The sequence below is a fragment of the Epinephelus lanceolatus genome, chromosome 8, assembly GCF_041903045.1.
Source record: "Epinephelus lanceolatus isolate andai-2023 chromosome 8, ASM4190304v1, whole genome shotgun sequence".
NCBI classification, from domain to species: Eukaryota; Metazoa; Chordata; class Actinopteri; order Perciformes; family Serranidae; genus Epinephelus; species Epinephelus lanceolatus.
In genome coordinates, this window is record NC_135741.1 from 18522422 (window position 1) to 18544378 (window position 21957).

Sequence of the window (21957 nt, forward strand, 5' to 3'; positions counted from 1 at the left end):
ATGAAGATTTGTATGACATACTATACTATGACATTTTTATGAAGATTTTTACGACATACTATACTATGACGTTTTTATGAAGATTTTTATGTCATGCTATACTATGACGTTTTTATGAAGATTTTTATGTCATACTATACTACGTTTTTATGAAGATTTTTATGTCATACTATACTATGACGTTTTTATGAAGATTTATATGACATACTATACTATGACGTTTTTATGAAGATTTTTATGTCATACTATACTATGACGTTTTTATGAAGATTTTTGTCATACTATACTACGACGTTTTTATGAAGATTTTTATGTCATACTATAACATGACATTTTTATGAAGATTTATGACATACTATACTATGACGTTTTTATGAAGATTTTTATGTCATACTATACTATGACATTTTTATGAAGATTTTTACGACATACTATACTATGACGTTTTTATGAAGATTTTTATGTCATGCTATACTATGACGTTTTTATGAAGATTTTTATGTCATGCTATACTATGACGTTTTTATGAAGATTTTTATGACATACTATACTATGACGTTTTTATGAAAATTTTTATGTCATGCTATACCATGACATTTTTATGAAGATTTATATGACATACTATACTATGACGTTTTTATGAAGATTTTTATGTCATGCTATACTATGACGTTTTTATGAAGATTTGTATGTCATACCATAATATGCCATTTTTATGAAGATTTTTATGTCATACTATACTATGACGTTTTTATGAAGATTTTTACGTCATACTATCACAGATAACGTTAATTCCAATAGGAGTAGGGATGCACCGAAACGAAAATTTGTGGCCGAAGCGCTTGGCTGAATACCGAGTACCAAATACCGAATGCCGTTTTTCAGTTCTTCATTAGTTTTTGCAGATGAACCTCCTCCAGATTAGTGTTGTCACGGTACCAAAATTGGGACCCACGGTATGATACCAGTGAAAGTATCACGGTTCTGAGTAGTATCATGATACCACAGCAAAAATGAGGCAGATGTGCCTTTTGTCATTCATAAAAAGATAAATCACTTTTCTATAATACATCAATGATATTTCAATGGAATAAATTACTTATTGACTTATTCATACTTCAAAAACAGCATCAATGAGTGATTAACATAGGGGGGATCAAAATAAAATAAATAAATGAAATAAAAATCAACCAGCCACCCTCCTCCCCTGACAAGTCCCTTCATAAGTAAAGAACAGTCCCTAAAGTGCGGTGAGGTTTGTGGACACAAAGAGAGAAATGTGAACGGCTTGTTTCTCCTCTGATACGCCACATACTGTGTGCCGCCATGGCTCGGCTGTTCAGGTACTTTTGGGCAGTCATGAAAACAAGTAATTGACCTGGAGCCGGACTTCTCCATCGCCGGTAAGCCGTTATAATGCGCCGCCGTATTTGACAGTAATACGTATTCCTGTCCGTGTCTGTGACCCCAGTTCAACCCACAACCGGTGGGATTCACCGTTTTGTTTCTGCTGCTGGTTGAAATCTGTACTCACACAGCGTGCTGAATGATTTATTTTGCCTGCACAAAACTATTTTTAGTCGCAAATGCGAGTGCGTTGACGGACGGAGTAAAATATTGCCACACTGCCGACATTTTACTCCGTCCGTCACTGCACGCTGTTTGATTGCGTTATCAATCATTATCTGCTCAGACTCAACCAAATGCTTCAAAACTCATTGGACGATGCTTCACAGTGCAGATGGACAATGACCTGAAGCATACTGCAAAAGCAACCAAAGACATTTTTAAGGCAAAGAAGTGGAATGTTCTGCAATGGCCAAGTCATATCATCTGACCTGAATCCAATTGAGCATGCGTTTCTCTTGCTGAAGCCAAAACTGAGGGCAAAACACCCAAAACACAAGCAGGAAGTGCAGACGGCTACAGTAAAGGGCTGGCAGAGCATCACCAGGGAAGAAGCCCAGCATCTGATGATACCTATGTGTCCAACACTTCAGGCAGTCATTGACTGTAAAGGATTTGCAACCAAGTATTAAAACTGACTGTTTAATTGATGATTATGTTAGTTTGTCCAAATACTTATGAGCCCTTAAAGTCGGGGGACTGTGTGAAGAAATGGTTGTAATTCCTACATGGTTCATACTACATTTTTGAAAAAAGCCTTAAATGAAAGCTGAGAGTCTGCACTTTAAGCAGGTATTCATTGTTCCATTTAAAACCCATTGTGGTGGTGTACAGAGCCAAAATGACGACAACTGTATCATTGTCCAAATAATTATGAACCTGACTGTACTATACTATGACGTCCTTATGAAGGTTTTTATGTCATACTATACTGACCTTTTTATGAAAATTTATATGTTGTACTATACTATGATGTTTTTATTTATATTTTAATGAAATACCATACTATGACATTTTTATGAAGATTTTTATGTCATACTATACTATGACTTTTTTTTAATGAAGTTTTTTGTCATACCATACTGATGTTTTCATTTTCTATCATATTATACTATGACGTTTTTATCAAGATTTTTATGTCATACTATACTATGACGTCTGTATTTAGATTTTTATGACATACCATAATATGACTTTTTTTTAAGATTTTTATGTCATACTATGATGTTTTAATAAAGATTTTTATGTCAAACTATGCTATGACATTTTTTTATGAACATTTTTATGTCATATCATACTATGACGTTTTTATGAATGACACTTTTATTTCGATTTTTATGACATACCATACTGACATTGTTTTATGAAGATTTAAATGTCATACTATACTGACTTTTTGTGAAGATTTCTATGTCATACTGTATTATGATTTTTTTTCATAGCATACTATACTATGATGTTTTTTGTTGACAAACCCTAATATGCAGGTTTTATATGCAGCTGCTATACTGACACTTTGATTTAACATGACATACTATATTTTGAAAAACTGTGGCATACTATTTACTATGACATGCTTTATAAAATACCATACTGTTAAATTTTATTAGGTTTGTTAAAGGGGAGCACATGACATCACCCCCCTGGAGCTCATCAAGGTTTATCAGTTGTTATCAAAATTGAAATGTTAGTGGTTAAATACTGGTTATACAAGTACATGTAGTGAAATTCATGACCTCCAATTCCTTTAATATATAATAATATAAATAATCAATATATAGTAGCCATGTAGCAAAGATTTCAAGTGTGTGTCTGTGCCCTTCTAGCTCCTGTGTATTATTGATATGACTTTTTCTCATAATCCTTGCATTGGGTTAGCAGCACTCAATACAATTCTCTTGTGCTTTGTTTTCACCCTGTCTATTTGACTTGTGCTGCATTAACACAGTGATTCAAAGAGTGATCACAAACTGTTGTGTTATCTAATAATCAGTGTATAGAAAATGTAAGTTAAAGTGTGTAGCTGATGTAACCAGTTAAAACTCCAAGTGGCGATAATAATGTTTGTATGGAAAGGGGCTTAAAAAAAGTCTTAAATTTTACTGTAGGATGCCTTTATGTACTCTGAAAGTGCAATACATAATTTCTGCTTTGTGGCTCTGAGTGTTTTAAAAATGCAACTTCACACTCTCTCCCACTTGATATATAAAACCAGGCCCAGGTCATGAATGTTGAACATCTATTTTCAAAATAAAACCTACAACTTTTCCTGCTTTACATTTCACTTGACCAGTTTTATCTTTTTGCCTGCAGTCTGCCTCTGGTGCAATGTGCGCAACGTTTCAAACATAAAACATCGGATCTGCAGGAGAATTTCACGTTTTATTTTCAAAAGACTAACATATAATTTTCAGAAGACTCCACATCTCTGCAGTGAGATGTCAAGTCCAACTCCTGTCAGAGAAGTTGTTTTCCAGAGAGAGATGGGATGATTAGAAGTTGCAATTTACATTTTACCTGCTGAAAGCTAGAATGAGAAAGTTTTCATTGAGTACAGTTAGTCATTGCTAATGATACTTGGCAGCACAGTCTCTCTTCAAAAGGGCTTGTGGGTACAGGAGACATCTTACATGAGCCTAAGTGGTTTCCAGACACGCATTGAGATGTGTTAGTTTTCATGACATGAAGTTCTCCTTTAAGCGCGACTGAATCTTGTGGATGTTTTACTAGAAAGTTTCCATCTAGATCTTTTACGCTTCAGAGAAAATGTTTCATTATATCATCATACTACTCTTCTGAAGTGTAAGAAATGTTGTTTTGTGGTCAAAGATGTTACCGAATAAGAGACTTTTTGTGTTCAGTGACAGCATCCCTTATATCTATTTGCTTGTTCCTTCATTTAAATATTCGCAGTCATGTGGAAAACTGCTTTGTGACTTTGTTAACGCTATTTACCACATTTCAATGTCATCTGATTGTTCCAAGGCCTGTTCCAACAGTGACTTGCAGGCCTGGAGTTTGTTTCAAGAGTCAGTTGATCTCCAGGCCTGAGGACAGCTGAATTTGGATGCTGGTGACTCTCACAGTCATTAACTTGAGAGTGCTGAGTAGTTGACTGAGCACATGCAGGTGCACAGGAGGCGAGAGGGATGGTCTGTGATCTTTTGTTACCGTTTTCGCATGGCTTCCCTCAACATGAGTTTGAATGGGCAATACAGAGGGGAGCTGGAGGGAGAGGGAGTCACAGGTGTGGAAAATAAGGGCATCTAAATGGTGCTGAGTTAAATAAACTCTACTCAGTGCACAGTTACAACTTCTGGTAGAACACAATCTCGGCTAGGTGAATGGAGAAAATCAAATACCAAATACCTTGATATCGATATTGCGATGATATCGTAGGGTGGATATATGTGGATGTAATGATAACTGGGTAAAAGCAAATAATAGAACAGCTACAACAGTCTGGCAAATTCAGAAAATTACCTTACTGTAATGCAGCCTTTAAAATCAGGAAAAGACTACACTTACAATATTACGAAATCCAAAATCTAAGACAATATCTAGTCTATCACAATATTGATATAATATAAATACACTGCCCAGCCCTCAATACACTACAACAAAACAACATAAGGTCAAACAGCCAGTCTAATATCTTCGGATTATCACTGGCAGCTGGCATCACATCCTGCCACTGTTTTCCTAAATTTATTGATATCAACCAACCTGGGGTCAGAGAGTTTATTCAAATCTGCGTGGGTGTTTTGCCACATCTGCACTCAAAAACACAACAGGGCAAGGCACTTTTAAAATGAGAATTTAGTCAAACGCATCACATTTAGCTTTCAACAGTTAATTCACATGCACATCTACGCACAGAGACACTATCAATCTCATCTGTCACCAATGACACCAGCACTTTTAGTGAAGTATTCATGAAGGGATCTGAGATGATGTGAGGAATGTGTGTTCATCCTGAAAATTTGAAAGGGACAGTTCACCCCAAAATCAAAAATACATATTTTTCCTCTTACCTGTAGAGCTATTTATGAATCTAGATTGATTTGGTGTGAGTTGTTGAGATTTCTGCCTTCTCTCTAATATTATGGAACACGATGGCACTCGGCTTGTGGTGCTCAAAACACCAAAAAAAGAAATAAAAATAAAACATGCATTGTCTTTTTCCGGAAATTATGACCAAGTTACTCAAGATAATCCACATACCCTGTTGTGAGCAGTTTCTTTCATCTAACCAGCACCAGCCAGCTGTATCACTGATGAGAGGCTTGTGACAACATGTAAACATGGCATCCTCCTAGGCTGAGTTGTAATGTTAGCTAGCTCAGTGGTGCTAAGTGAGCTAACAGTAGACGCAAGCCTCCTTCATTCTGCGGCGTGGTAATGCGGTTGGCAGGTGTAGATTGGCAGACCGACAGTTCCTACATGAAACACCTTTCAACAAGGTCTGTGGATTATCTTGAGTGACCCGAGTCATGATTTCTGGAAAAAGACACTGCTGGTCAGTTTTTCAAATCCATTATTTGGTGCTTTGAGCACCACAAGCTGAGTGCCATCTAGTTCCATTATATTTAAGAGAGGACAGACATCTCTATGGTCGATAACTCAACAACTCAGCAACTCACAATAAAACAATCTCGATTGGTAAATAGCACTACTGGTAAGAAGAAAAATGTTTATTTTAAATTTTTGGGGTGAACTGTCCCTTTAAGTGTAAGTAAGCGGAAATAATGGATGAGATAGCTTCACTCCCCCTTAACTACACTGCAGCTTTAGGAAAGGATGTTATCGAGACATGCAAAGGCACTTCTCACTTGCAGTGGCTGGGGAGTAAGCAGAAATGCGCCCACGAAGGCCATTACACCAGGATGCTGTGGTGTGAACTGGAGGTGAGTCTGAGGCAGGAGCTGGTGTGAGGAAAGAGTTAACTGCATAAAGGGGAAAGATAAACACATTACTGCCTCGCTAGTCGCCGTGAGTAACATAATGAACTCCTAATCGCTGCTGAGGGTGTAATTCATCTATGAAATCAGCAGCAAATTGAGATGAGGAAAATCAGTTTCTGATCCATCTCATGCGGTAGCTTAGCAGGAAGGATATTGAACGGCGTGCCTCTCAAAAGGTTAGGAGTAACACTTTCCTGTCAGCATCGATATTCTGTCAGTGGAAAACTTCCCCTCCGCTCCGTCTCGTACACGCAGCCTGCCAGGCAGCACGCGCAGCTCATGAGTCCAGCCGATGAATGTATCTGTATTCTGTCCAGTCCTGCCCAGATAAGCAATGACTAGCGTGTCAGGTCAAAATGTCATATTCTCAATCAACTCCAGTAGCACCCGGTGTCAAATGCTTTGTTGAGTAGAGCGCAGCTGTCAAGAGATGGAATGTGTTGAATCAAACTTCTATTTACCCCCACCACCATTTCCCCCCCTGCCTTTCTCCTCCTCATCCTCTACCTCCTCAACTCGCTTGTCTCCCTTTCCAGAATAAGGCATAATAGTATATGTTGAGCCCGAGGCGTGAGAGCTAAGATAATGGCATCTGGAGCTGCCGGCACCCCCATCCGTATCACTCCTCAGGCAATTCAGGATTCTGGTGCTTAACATCAACCCTTCCTCCGCCTTTCTATGCCTATTTCTGTCTTTGGTGGTCCTAGTGTGGGTTTCCATGCACATCAGAGCCATGTGAATGTGAAATCAAAAGAAAATGAACCCATAACTTATACAGTCACGAAGTACGTGTGAGTGTGCTCCCTTTTTTACTGTTGGTGTTTTCATTTTGTACAAATATGCATGTGTGCATGTGTTTGGACAAGATAAAAACAGGGCCGAAGGAATGAAAGGGAAATTTGTGAGAGGAGGGAGACAGACAGACAAAGAGAAGGATGGCAACAAAGAGAGAGAGAGAGAGAGAGAGAGAAAGCACGAGAGAAAGAAATGACTCACCTTCTCTGCCGACTGGGCTGTGCCAAAGAAAATCGGGATAAAGGCCAGCCAGACTATGCAAGTGGTGTACATAGTGAAGCCAATGGGCTTGGCTTCATTGAAGTCTTCTGGTACATCCCGTGTCTTGATGGCGTAGATGGTGCAGGTCACCATCAACAGGATGCTGTAGCCCAACGAGCAGATTATCTGTAGGTCTGTGATGTCACACTTCAGCACGCCACGGGCCAGCATGGGGTTGATGGTTTTCTGCTCATCGTAGTCAACGATGGTGTTTGGAGGGTCCACGGCGAACCACACCAGCACGCCCAGCAGCTGCACGCAGATCAGACTAGAAGTAATGGCAATCTGCGAGGTGGGGCTGATGAAGCGCGGGGCGGTGACCGTCTGCTTGCCCTGCTCAAAGATCCGATAGATACGGTTGGTCTTGGTGAGCAGCGCGGCGTAGCTGATGCACATGCCCAGGCCCAGGAAGATCCTCCTGAAGGCACACACGGCTACGTCAGGCTTGGCAATCATCAGGAAGGTGATGATGTAACACAGGAAGATGCCAGTTAGCAGCACGTAACTCAGCTCTCGGCCCGATGCCCGCACGATAGGTGTGTCGTTGTAGCGTATAAAGGTGGCCATGACAAAGATGGTGGCAATGATACCAAGCATGGCCAGGAAGACGGGGATAATTGCCCAAGCAGAGTGCCACTCCAGCTTCACAATTGGGATGGGCTGGCAGGCGGTTCTGTTGGGGTTGGGCCGCATGTTGTAGGCACACAGTCTGCAGGAAGTCTCATCATACTGATACTGGTACCCGTCACATAGCTCACAGTGCCAGCAGCACGGCATGCCCTTTACCCTCTTCTTCCTCTCTCCAGTTTTACAGGGCAGACTGCACACAGAGATAGGCACCTCCTGCTCCCCATCTGGCCACTGAAGCTCTTCCAGCTGGTGGAGAGATGACACACAGCACAGGATGATATGGTTAGCGAAAGAGCCATAAAACAGAAGTACCACTGAATATGAAAAACCATGAGGATAATGAAAAGTACCTGGATTTTTGGCATGACATAACATCTGCAACTTATTAAGTGCCCACTAGAAACTACATTGTAATTCTCATGAAGCTACATTCTCTGCAAAAATACAGCACAATGCAATCTTTCCGAACAGCTGAAAAATTAAGTAAAAAAAAACAAAAAAACAATTGGCCTAATACAGTACAACATCTTTCCTGCCAATTTCTAAGAGGGATTGCCTTTTCTAATACTTGAAAGTAATTGAAATCACCATGGCAACAGAGCTTACCTTTGTTCAGTGAAATAAAAATAAAGAAATGTGAAATGCAAAAGACATTATGTTTTAATACAGAAGCCAGTGAGGTATGAAATATGTGATGATAAGGAAGGAGAATGGGACTTTGGGAGTGCAAATGCCTCTTTTAGACTTTGCAGAGCTATTTCTATTTATGATCTTGTCATCAAAATGAAAAGTGCAGTATACAGACGCACTGAAGAACTATCTGAAACTCCAATCCGAAAAGGCCCCGAGGTGTTTCACGGTTTAAGCTCAAACTATAGTCTCAATGTACAAGTCGGCCCTAAAACAGCCGTGAAGAAATGGATTTTTTTAGGGCTCTTACATATTTTGTTAGGGTGTTAAAAAAGCTTTCATTATACTCTGAGCTGATCTTTTGATTTATTATGAAAGCGCTCTGATCCATGGCTCTAAAAGCACCAGAAGATTTAAGATTCTCCTACATAGCAGCTTCAGAGCAATATATGAGCCAAAATAAAAAGACAAAGAAGAAACAAAAAACACAGCAAAGTACACATTTTAGTGGTATGACTGTTAAACTGATTTTTATTGTCCTCTAAAACTGCCCCAATATGACAGATTTAAAAGGTGCTTTGAGACAATGAGTGTGGAACAACCTACATTAAAATCATAGAGTAGCATAGCATAAAAACTATATTGGAAATGAACAGGAATTAATTCCAGTGATAATTTTTGTAGCGTGCATTTTGTCTTGTTGTGAAATGAATTCATAACTTAAAAGGCACCCTGTGGAGTTTCAGAACTCTAATAGTGCCACAAGGCATTTTTTTGTAATGTGGCCCCGTTTTGTTTGTCTCCTGTACATTCACAAGGACGTCCAAGCACACACATGTACAAAAGTGACATGATACATCATCCTGAATTAAGAAACACAGCAATGTGTCAGCAAAGGCACGGAAGGAGGTAAATCTCGGCGCCCCTTGACGCTCCCTGCAACAGCGCCAGGCTTTGAAGCCAATTTGAAATACTGGCCAAACCCTACAACTTCTGGGTCCATCATGTGATGTCACTGGCCCCAGAAAGCCGTTCTCCCATTGACTTTGACATTGTAAAAGAAGCATCTGTAAATCACTGCGCCACTAACCAACTTTCATAGGGAACAAACAATGCTCTATCCAGCTCTCTTTATACATCTGTGGGGGCAACAGCCAATATTTCAAGGCTTCTGGTGTATTTAGACTTCATCATTTGAGTGCTGGTCAATTTTGGCTAATTTCTATAAACCAAGATAGTCAGTGGGTTCTCAGATGGCATTTTGGCCAGTGCGTTCCATCTCGTTTGCTTTCCACACAGACTGTTTATCTGCTGCTTAAACCTGATTGGTCAACACTACTCAGACTACAAATGGACCACAAACTGAAAACCAGAAGCCTGTGATACCAAAATCTTGTACCGTTGCTTACAGATTCTGCATACATACAAAGATGTCTGTTTATAGAGATTAGGAAGAAGACTGCGCACTTACAAACATGGGTTTACAAAAAATGCAGGATTTAAAATGCTAAAACATGGCTTTGCATGTTTTATGAGGAAGGACATGCATTCAACACATTTGTTAGAACTCAAGGATACGCACAAGGCATTGTGCATAGCATTAGTTCAGGCAGCACACAATGTCAAGCTCAGCTCACATCCTAGCTGATCTCAAATAGCCCAATAAACTAATGGAGCAGCTGATAGATCAGATGATTCCTTTCTATGCAACCAATTGGCGAATCTCATTCAGGGCACCCTATTTAAACTGCTGTTCTGTTCTGTTTCTGGAGGGTCTTTGCTGCTGCTCTCCCTGCCTTAGGCTTTTCATGTAGGCACATGGAAGGGCAGGGAGGTTTGCTCTCTCTGCCTTAAGGCTTAGGCTTTCTGCATAGGCCTGAGGAAAGGCAGAGAGGCTCTAGAGCAGAGCCCTACTGCCAAATATAATACTGCAATATAATACTGCAAATGGAAATAAAGTTTTCTTTGATTAAAGGGGTCCTGACTGAACATTTCTTTGTTTACAAGAAAATCATAGAGGGCACCTTCTAAGGAATTTAGAGAAATACATATACCGTATTCATTTTCCTACTGAGAGTTAGATGAAAAGATTGATACCACCCTCATGTCTATCCATTAAATATGAACAGTCTGCAGGTGATGATGATTTTACAGCAGCTTAGCAGCCTTGACTGAAAGAATAAGGAAACCGCTAGCCTGTCTTTGTCCAAAGGTAACAAAGCCCTTCCCCTACCAGCACCTCTAAAGCTCACTAATTAGCGTGTTGTATCTTGTTTGTTTAATCCATACAAAAACCAACAGCTGCTGTCACGGTGACTGTGAGACTCAAGCAAGACTCCAAGAAATAGTCCTGCACATAACCTCCAGTAAAACCACAACTTCACATTTTTACACTTCAGATTTTGTACGGGTTGAACAGACGAGATATAGAGTGCTAATTAGTGAGTTTTAGAGGTGCTGGTAGGCGGATTTTTTTGTTAAACTATGCTGGCTGTATTTGGCATACAGACATGAGAGTAGCACCAATCTTCTCATCTAACTCTCAGCAAGAAAGGGAATAAGTGTATTCCCCAAAATGTCAAAATATTCCTTTAAGAAAGTGCTATTTTCCTTCACTGCTCATCTTTTCATTTCTGTGGTGTGAAATGGAATTTAAACCGATGTGAGAAAACATCAAACACATGGAAATTCTCTCTGACTATCTCTCCACTTGTAGCTGTACACTCACATAACTCATGATACTCTTAAACGTAAACGTCAGCAGATAAAGAAAAAAAAAATCTCCACCAGGTCCAAATATCATCACATACAACAGGAATCCAGCTGAGGATACTAACAGCATCACCTCCTCCTAATGTGGCTACTGCCAATAATTGCAGATACAGCACACACACACACACACACACACACACACACCCCCCTATCTAGAGTGTGTTCGTGTTGTGTGCACCTGTATGACAAATGTGTTGTTTCTGTGGTGTCTAGGTAGATTATCATCTGCCATTTATCTGGGGGCATGAAGGTGCCATTTGTTATTTGGACAATGAATGGTGCTCACTGGAAAACCTCCCGATTACACACAGTGAGGAAACAGTAATGAGACCAACAGCTCTGTTGCCATGGAGACCGGAAGCAAGATTTTTGACACCTTGGACTCGTACGGCTGCCATAGTTTTCATTTGGGTTTTGGTTTAGTTGTTAATTTTACAGTTAATTTGAGCTTTTGTGAGGTGGAACAGCGTTACATTGAACTTCTTTATCGATGAATATGCTCATCTCTGTACAACCTTTGAATTAGACTGCCCCATAATGTGTTACTGAACAAAGTGACAGCTATTGCATTGAAATATAATTGCACTTTAACAGCATTTGGTTTGTAATCACACTAAAACAGAATGCAGCACAAATCTCCAGCAGCAGACACTGTTCCACCTGTGCCATCCAATCCATTCAGTTGAGTTTAATTCTTGTGAACCAGAGAGCCATTATGCAAATGTTAACTCATCTGTATGTAAATGTCATGTTTTTTTGTGTGGAGTCTGACTTCCATAGAAATACATAGAAATGTTCAGCTCAGGTTTCATCCCATCATACAGCACGGGCTTTTTCGAACCATGTTTGCCTTGAAATAAAATAAAACTCATCAGTTTCTTTATTGTCCACATGAATCACCCGAGCCCATTTTTGTGTTGTGACAGCGAGATCTATCATAGTAGCTACAAAACCAACACCTTGCACCTATAAAAGCAGCGCGGCAGCTGTCTCTAGCTCCATGCCTAACCAGATATTACACAGTATATTTTTGAAGAAAGTTATTTAAAGCTCCCATGAAATGAAAAATGCTCAATCCATGTTGTTATCCCCTGGGTTCTGCTATTTTTTGAACATGCCAAAAATATATATTTACCTAGTAAAACCCTTCAGTTTTTCTGTAAAGTACCGAGAACTTTCACATGATTTATCTTGCTTTCTTCGGTGTGCCTTAAATTCCATCTGATAAAATGTCATAAATTTAGAGCTTCATCGTGTACAGTAAAACCTGCAGGAGAAGCTACATCAGGAGGAACATGGGAGGTGTTTATTCAGGTGTCAGTTTCCAACAACATCAACATCTTCAGCAGTACTCTGCTGCCAACGACTGAACATATATGGTTTGACACTTGGGTTAGAAACATGTTGTTCTCTTCCTCCTACTCCTTCACCGTCACTCCTTCAAACCTATGCAGTGGGAGCAGAGTGATCTCCAACAATGGAGTAATGTCTGTTGTTGTCTTTTTAATGTTGAACTCTTAAATCAAGCCCTTGCTGATATTTTAGTCCTGCCCTGACATCCTTTTACAGGCCAAAACACATTAAACCTTCTTTTAAAAGCATGACAATGTGACAGACTAAAAGTACTGCATTGTATCACTGATTTATAAACCTTTGACAGAATAATTACATGATTTTTTCCTCTTCTTAAAAGCATCTTTTGCACATTTAATAATCTCTGATAAAACCATGTTTCAATGAGTGCGTTTACATGGACATGACTACCTGTTAATGATCTGGTTTTTGGAGAATCCTGTTGATGTGTTTGAGCATGTAAACATAATATCCCATTTTCAGAATCCCGGATAGGTCTTTATCCTGTTTAGGAGAAACCCTCACATGCTAGCTGGAGTACTCCTAAAAAACCGAAACAGGATACTGGAATACTGTTGCATGTGTGCAGCTTATTACGGTTATTAAGTGATGCTGACTGTTATCAGTGGAAACAAAGCTTTTATTTACTTTTATTTCACAGATAAGAAATAATAAATTGAGGAGACAATTAAGCCTCCACATAAATAGCATTTTAAGTCTTGTGTGTAACATATCCTTCTGGGATTTATACTTCGGGATTCATGCTGGCTTCACATGAGCAGAGGAAATCTCCGCCTGTCGCTTTACTAATTTATACAATGGAAAATGCCATAGGCTTGTGCTAATAATGTTAGCATGTTGTATTTGTTTGGAAAATGTGTCCAGATAAAGACAAGTGCTTTGTCTGTGAATGCTGTGAGTTATAGTGAAGCTGATTTGTGTACTTGTGTTTGAAACTCTCTCTATTAAGCCATGTTTAATGTGTGTTTTTAATCAACTAAACTTTACAGCACTTCACATAAACCTCTGCCGCCGACCAGTGTTTTGGAGGTGTAACTGCAGAGTGACACAGACACACCACCACACAAGTGTAAATGCTCACAACAGGGTAGGCTACGTGCGTAGGCTATGACGTAGGGTCTGCCACACAACTATAAATCCCGCTGTGGCTTCAGCCAAGTGATGCAACAGAAATACAAACAATGGCGACAGTAGAAGCATCTCACCGCTGAAGCGAGTTTTGTACAAAAAGCAGGGTTCCAACAGTCATGAAATTCCTGACACAGTTATGAAATTACAAAATCTGTTTTCCAGGCCTGGAAATGGTTTGGAATTAATTAATTTTGGCTCTGGTGGCTCAAAAATGTACGGCTGTATAAGTCCAATAAAGCTGCTAGAGGAAGCATTCATTGTAGTGTTAAAAGAGGCTGCAGCTTTCCCGTGAGTGGGCGTGGCTTCAGCACATTCAGCAGACACACCCCCAGCATCTCAGAGAAGTCAATACTGACTTTTTATCATGATTTTGAAACATAATTTCATACACTTGGCCATGTTTTTAATTACTCAAATTTGGCTGCGTGCTTAATAACACATTTTTCTGTGGTGCGACAAACTCATTACACTAATTTTTTAAATGTTTTCAAGTGGTAGTTAATGTACATAGTAGTCCTCTGTATTTCCTGTTGCTCTCATCTCCCATTGCTGGTTTGCTTTTATAAACCTCACAGCACCTGCGCAAATAGCGTGCAGTAATCAGCACTGGGTTACTCGTATTTATCATGTATACAGGAAATATAATCGGGCTCACAGGATGTAGACTGTGGATATAAGCTTGTCATTGGCCGCCTAATTCAGACAGGATTTTGGCTTTATTGGAAGATGCTGAATGGCGGTGGCAAAGATAAGAAACATTGTCCAATTCAGCCTTAAGACTTTCACAAGCATTTTAAAAGGTTGTCTGCCTGGGATTTAGTGATGAATGAGTTTTTCAAAGATGATGTAATGGACAAATTTTTGACAGTGGAGTCTTAAATGCTACTTTCAGAGAACACAAAATTATTCTAAAACTACAACTGGGAGAAGCAGCAGAAGACAGCAGAGTCTTGAATGAGTATTTTAAAAGCACTGCATGCCTATGTCTCTTACTTTTAACAAGATTTTGGATTCTGGCATTGCTCCTGATGATTGGATGCTTGGTTTATTTGTGCCAATTCATAAGAGGGAAGGTAACATCTGGGGTTGTAATAATTACAGAAGCATCACACTCTTGAGTTTCTCTTGGTAAACTGGTTACACACGTATTAAATGCAAAGCCATGTAAGTTCTGTGAGGATAATTCTATCCTGAGGGAAACTCAGGCAGGATTTAAAAGAGTTACTCCACCATCGATCAAATCTTTTCTTACTGAAACCCTTTGTTGATTTGTATTCTTTATAAAGAAAATGTTTTGTTCTTTCATTGATTATAGTAGGCATGTGATGCAGTCTGGAGGGATGCACACTGGCTGATAACAGCAGGTATTAATGCTAAATTCTTGGTTTTATTAATGAAAATGTACAAAAACATCAAATCATGCATTTTTGTTAATGGGGCTAAGTCTGAGCTTTTTGCAAGCCTTGCAGGAGTTAGACAGGGTGAAAAATTATCACCATTGTTGTTTGCATTGTTTATCAATGACCTATAGGTCTATGGACCACAGAATAGCTGTGAGCCTATTAAACTGGAAAAGTGTCTGTTGTTTGAAAACCAAAAGTACAGGCAGGCTATTTGTAATTTTCGAGTGAACAACAGCAGTATCCCTAAAGTCACTGCAAGATGTAAAGGGCTGGACAGAAACCAGATGATCCGCAGCCTCTATAGTGACAATCGTTTGGGAGACGAGTATCATAGTTTGTTTGAGTGTAAGACTGGAAGCGTGATGAATTATAGATAAGGTTACAATAGAAGAGGAGAGCGCTGCTCGGCTCTGATGGCTGGTCTGACAGGTGCTCTGTGGCGAGGCAGGTAGAAAGAAGAACATTCTTTAAAAAGGAGCCTAGCTTACAAATAACTTCTGGCTCATAATAATAATAAAAATAATAATACATTTAATTCAAAAAGGTGCCTTTCAAAACACCCAAGGCTGTCTGATTGTAATAAAATTAATTTAAATATAGATAGAGTGGTTAAAATAATACTCTGGCAAATACCTTTAGCTATATAAACAAGATCCTGCAAGTCTCATATTATGCAGACAACCTTGTATAACAAAACAAAACAACAAAAACAGGCACTATGTCTTCAGGTGAAATAATCTCCATCTTCATGGATGAAGACCTAGAGACGATACGTGTTGGTCTGTTAGACTGCTGATGCTCAAAGAATTAATATATGAGATTACTGTATTTCACCTGAAGACGGAGTGCTTTGTTCGTCTCCATTAATCTGAGACTTCTGGGATCTTGTTTTTAATAAAGGTATTTGCCAGAGTGTTATTTTAACTGCCTGTTGATGTGTGAATTAATTTTGTTAATACAATTAAATAAGCCAAATGTTATTTGTAAATTAGGTGCCTTTTTAAGAATGTCCTTCCTTTGTTTATGTATCATTTGTTGTACTTTAGCCATGCTGTGCGCAATCGTTTGTTATTACTTTACGTTATGTTGGTGATCATGGTCTCAAGTCACATAAATGTAATACACAGGAAACATGTTACTGTTTGAAAATCCGTCTCTACGTTAAACTAGTATCTCCACATTTCGTGCTTTGCTTAAAACAACAACCTCCGAGCTAGCAACTTAAAAATGCTAAAACATCTTTTAATGTTTAATGTTTTCTTTTGCAGGAAGCCATTTTAATGCCAGGCTTGCCTCCCCATATACGAGTGTTCCATCCTAGTTCCCTCCCAACATTATTTTACAAGATTACCGTCACTGTGTCCTGGGTGTAGCACTGCCAAATATGATTGAGATTAGTTTAAATAAGGACAAACAAGCCAGAGAATTCTTTTCCCTTAATGTGGAATTAGGATGATATCAACCAGACTTTTCGCTAGTATTGGCCAAAGCAAGATATGTTTGGCAATGTGAGACAACGGGGAATATGAGAAATCTGATTCTTCCTTGCTCATGCAAACACCATATTTTGAAAAGAGTGGTGCAGGAATGAGTCAGAAAACCTGAAAATGAGTTCATTTTAGCACTACTGGTTTCCTCATCCTGAAGTCAGGTTTTCTGTAATAGGTTTTTGGATAAATGCCTCAAATAAGGTCTGTGGTTAACACAAGCTGAAGAGACTTTGACATTTTGTTCTGTGACATAAAATTAGACAGAAAATACCTCACTTGTGAATTTTGAAGCTTTTAGGCATCTTAAAAAAACGGTTAATAACAGGATGCCAAATGAGACAGAATGTCATCATGCCGAACACGGTTACAGCCTCGTTGTGGTGGCAATGTTAAGTCATGCAACCGTGGAGTAGTTTGTTTATAAATTAATGATAGCTTTTTACTTCTTGTGTTTGCATTTATGCTTCAAAAATCATAAAAGTGGTGTTCATTTGCGGAGATTATCTTGCTGAACAAGTATCATAAACGTTTGTTTGCCACAGAGCTCATTTTCTGCGATTATCCAGAATCCAATGGAAAAATCCCATTGACGCTAACTTCTGTGTCGGTCTCCAAAAATGTCATCCCTGCAGCACTCTATATGATCATAACCACGATAAGCAGTAAGAACGGGTTATTCATGTCCATGTAAACACGCTCAATTATGGCTAAAATAGGACAAAAGTAACTCTCTGCAGGACTTTGGAATACATCTAACATTTGGATCACAACTGTAGGCAACCCATAACCTAATATTGTGAGTGTGTGTGTGAACATGATTCTCTATTCATTGTTATACCAGAAGAATTTTGAACATTTATCTTCTGGGTAGAGAGTAACACTTTCCTTTTCTTGCTAAATTGCACAAACAGATTCATTTTTTGCACCTAGAATACATCAATTAGGCTGAAAGTAAAACGTGTCTGCACCTGAGCTCTCTCCGCATTTGAGATGCAAATAATGTGCACCCCCTTGTCACATAAGAGATTTCAATTTTCAGAAAACACAGAAAGTCTTCACGCTTGTAAATTTTTCGAATGGCTGAGCCCAGACATCCTGTTTAGATACAGGCATTTAAAACAACGTTCTGACACTGTGCGTTTCTCGCCTGTGTTGTCAGTATCAGTAAATCGTCATACCCTGAGCTGGAGGTTCTCCACCCACTGTCCTACCACCTTATACTCTGGGGTGGAGGAGTTGGTCATCTGGAACTGGAACAGGTCATAGCGTCCTGGAGCGTCGCCGTTCTTGTTAAACACAACAGAGGTGCCGGCGCTGCCTGTACAGAGTGAGAGAGAGAAAATGCTGAAAAAGGAGAGCAGGATAGAGAAGTGTTAGACGCTGGTGTGACAGGACACAGCACCTCTTCTAATAAGAGCAAAACATGAACTTTTAACCCCCCTGCCTTTTACTGTGCAGTGGCCCACATGGACCACACAGAGGTCCACAGAGTGTTTGACTCTGTTACTCCCAGTTAAAAGCTCTGAACACAGTGACCTGAACTTTTATGATAATCACGTACAGGGAAGCAAGCTCCCTACTGACCAATATAGCGCCTCCTCACCTGCTTCCTATGCATCATCACAGCCACACAAAGGCCTCTGGAGGAATATATTTTTATATTCGAAACATGCTTAGATATATGAACTCTCAGCTATGCTCTCATATCAGAAATTCAAATGAACGCAAACCTCTGCAGGTTAAAGGTAATGCATTTCAATCACAGAGTGGACAACAACAGGAGATGTAGGGAGGATAAACAGGTCAGCCAAAGCATCATACGGTCCCCATCTGCTCTCAGTGTGCAGCAGCCTGTCTCAAGCAGAGCCCTGAAGATTTCACTAATTAGCTCAGAGAGGACTGCGGACACCTGAAACATTACGCATGAGGAAAATGAGATTTTTAAATGTGTATTTGTGCGAGCTCTCAAGCCTGTCAGCTGCTGCCACGTGTGCACATCACTCAATTATGGCTGCAGAGTGTGTGCAAGATAGTGTGTTAATGTAGATGTCAGTCAACAAGAGATCTCCTCATCGGAGTAAATGTTGAATGGCATTAATGGGAAAAAACGGTTGTACTCTATTTCATACATGAGGTCTGCATTGTTGATGAGGTCATTTTTACCATCCCACAATGCTGAGAGAGAATGAACAACTGCTGCATTTTACAAGTCTATTCACCTTGGCACTGCATATAGAAGCTCGTAAGCCTGAATGGAGATACCATTTTCGAAATGGGACGGGGGGAGTCTGATGACACTTGGGATGGGAATTAAGTACTTTAATAGCTCTGGCTATAAAAAGTGTAGAGAAAGGACCACGAGCATATGTCCAAAACACTTTAGGGAACATGTTGTCTTTTGTATCTGGAGCAGAGCTTGTGGCTTTTGGATGGAAGGCCGCTGCACCTTTTCAGCCAGAAGGGAATTTCATCTCCCTCCAGTTTTACAACCAAGGACACTTGTCATTGAACATGCTACAAAAGTTTCAGGCCAAAACACTCTTGTAAAAGAAGAAAGGCAGAGGTAGTAAGAGAGAAAGCCCATTTCAGGTGACAGTATATGGGGCCATTTTAATAAAACACTGTAGACAAGCACCCGAATGTTCCTTTTTGACTTTGTGACACCATTGTGCATTACAAATTTCAGTTTACAAGACCTTAAGTGTCCATTTCCAGAGCCACAAATCCCTCACTAGCTGTTGTCATGCAAAGCAACAGCACATATATTCCTCATCAACAATGCACAAATGGCAGCACTGGAGTCATTTGACCCATCGGTCTTTCTGTTTAAATGTGGCACACTAATTCATAGGTATCCATGTGTCGGCACAGAAAATGAAGCAGGACGGCTGTTCAGAATTATTTCAAGTGTGCTTGTGAAGCCCATAGTGAAAACTCTCTCAATGTGAAAACCAAACCAGAACCCAGTGGGTGGCAGTCACTGTCCTGTCATTTCTGCTTCCACCACACAGACAGTAGACTTGTTGACACAGTGTATAAAGATGTTGACAAGGTATTGACTCCTGTGAGCAAAAGCTATGACAGGGATACCATTCTCACACGACGCCCCGGCAAAGACATAAGGCAATACAAACACACAAAAGTCATTCAGCAAAGTGACATGAGTGATTGGGCACTTGGCGCTCTTCAGCTTTAGAGCAAATAATTAAGTGGTGTCTCTGTGTGTGCAGATAAAAAGGCATTAGAAATTCCTTTCTGTTTTCTGTTGCCTGATATTTTCAAGGGAGCAAAATAGTCTGTGTAGGCTCCTTAGTGAGAACGCTGTCTAAGATGAAAGATTTATGCATTTGCATGTGGCTCTGAACTAAGACATGACAAAAGTGCACTGCTGCTGTGCTGTGCCGAGCAGTGTGGGTGGACTGGGGATCCACTGCTGTGTTTCTCTCGCATCATTATTCTCTCCTTTTTTTTCTGCCTCTCACTCTTCAGCTCTGTGACTCCGGCGCTGTGGGGAGACCAACAAAGGAGGCTTACACTCCTTCGCTCTCAAACATACATTAGCAGTGGCACATACACAGGATAATGTGCGTGGTTCCAGTCTTTAAATGCAATAAGGGGCAGTGAGATATGCCTGATGGAGCCACAACAGAACAACCTCTGCTTGCCAGTAAAAAGGTTTCGGAATTCAAAAGCGTAACAGGAAAAAGTATAGGAGGTGGAGAAGGTAGTGATCTTATTTTTGGCTCAGTTGAAATGAGCCACTTTCTTTGTCAGTGGCACACTGAGGTAAATGTTTTCCAGAAGCTGAAACCCCCCTAAAAAAAAAAAAAAAAAGTCAACACAACCCCAGATGGTTACTGAGATTGGACAGCAGATTCTCAATCCTATGCATGAATCTGCACTTAGTTAAGGTCTCCTTGTAATTTTAGCACAGTGCAGGCGATTGCATATATACTGTTACTTTAGTTCCACCTTAAAATCGGAGAGCTTCTCGCCTGCTGGAACTCTGCACTGCTGCCATAGCGACAGTGTTAAAGAAAGGCAGGCAGCTCTTTAGCCTTTAGCTCATGGACAGAAGTTTGTTTCCACATGTTTTTGTATATATAAGTAATTGTAGTTATTCTGAGAAACATCAGTTTGTTCCTCACACTTATCAACAAAATATGCATAGGAACTTTTATTTGATCAAAATAATTTAATCTTATATTTTATATATTTAATTTTTATATTTATAATCTGTTAAAGAATAATTCTGGTGAGGTTGTATATTTTTCTCAGAGAATTATTATTATAAACACATCAGTGCCACGTGACATGTTTCTTAATTATGATAAGCATGGGCACTGTTGTTTATTTTGATCCTACATACACTGCTCTGCTACTGGAAATAATCACGAGCGCAGCAATTATGTTTTAATCTGCAGCTGAAAATAGTCCCAAAGACATGCATTATTTGGATATTTTTGAGTAACATGTGCTAACAACTACAGTGCCCTGCTATTTTAGAAAATGACAGAGCGATTTAAAAAATGAAAGTTACGACTTGTTTCTGAAGATTTAAATCTTCAGTAGGTATGAATAGGTTTGGGGTAGCAGCGGTATACTGATTTTTTTGAAGTTATCGTGGTATGAAAATTGAAGGTAATCAAACAGTGTATGTTTGCTTATCTTTGATACTGAAAATAAAAAAACAACTGGACGAAAAAATGTCACCCTTATTTTAGTTATTTTCTTTTTACACATTCTTCCATTAAAAAATGGTGCCGAGTTTCAATTATAGTAGTAAAATATTTAAGAAAAACACCCAACTTTATTTCATTCCTTTAATAGTGACTGATAACAATAACAATTCTGTAATACATAGTTTCACACCAATGCAACTCGATGAGACGGTGTATCAGTTCTATGCAACAACTCTCTGTATTTCTGTTCTGACTTCCAGACCTTTTTGGCTTATTTAGTGGTTGAATATAATTTGTAGCTTCTTAAAATATGAATGAGGATAGTGGTAGTTCACAGCACTGCAACTTTTTTCTGCAACATTCTAATGAACTGGGCCTTGATGACTAATGGGGACGACAGTTATTGAAATCAGTCCAG

At 39.4% G+C, this 21957-nt stretch overlaps 1 protein-coding gene across 2 annotated transcripts in view; it reads right to left on the reverse strand.

The window, feature by feature from the left end:
- The window catches only part of LOC117258332 (metabotropic glutamate receptor 7-like), a 100585-nt gene that overhangs the window by 16757 nt on the left and 61871 nt on the right, over positions 1-21957 (reverse strand). For both annotated transcript variants that reach the window (XM_033629138.2, XM_033629139.2), the window contains exons 7-8: positions 18036-18175; positions 7368-8303 (exon numbers count right to left, since the gene is read on the reverse strand). In XM_033629138.2, coding sequence (XP_033485029.1) covers positions 7368-8303; positions 18036-18175 — 1076 coding nt within the window. The remainder of the gene's footprint in view (positions 1-7367; positions 8304-18035; positions 18176-21957) is intronic.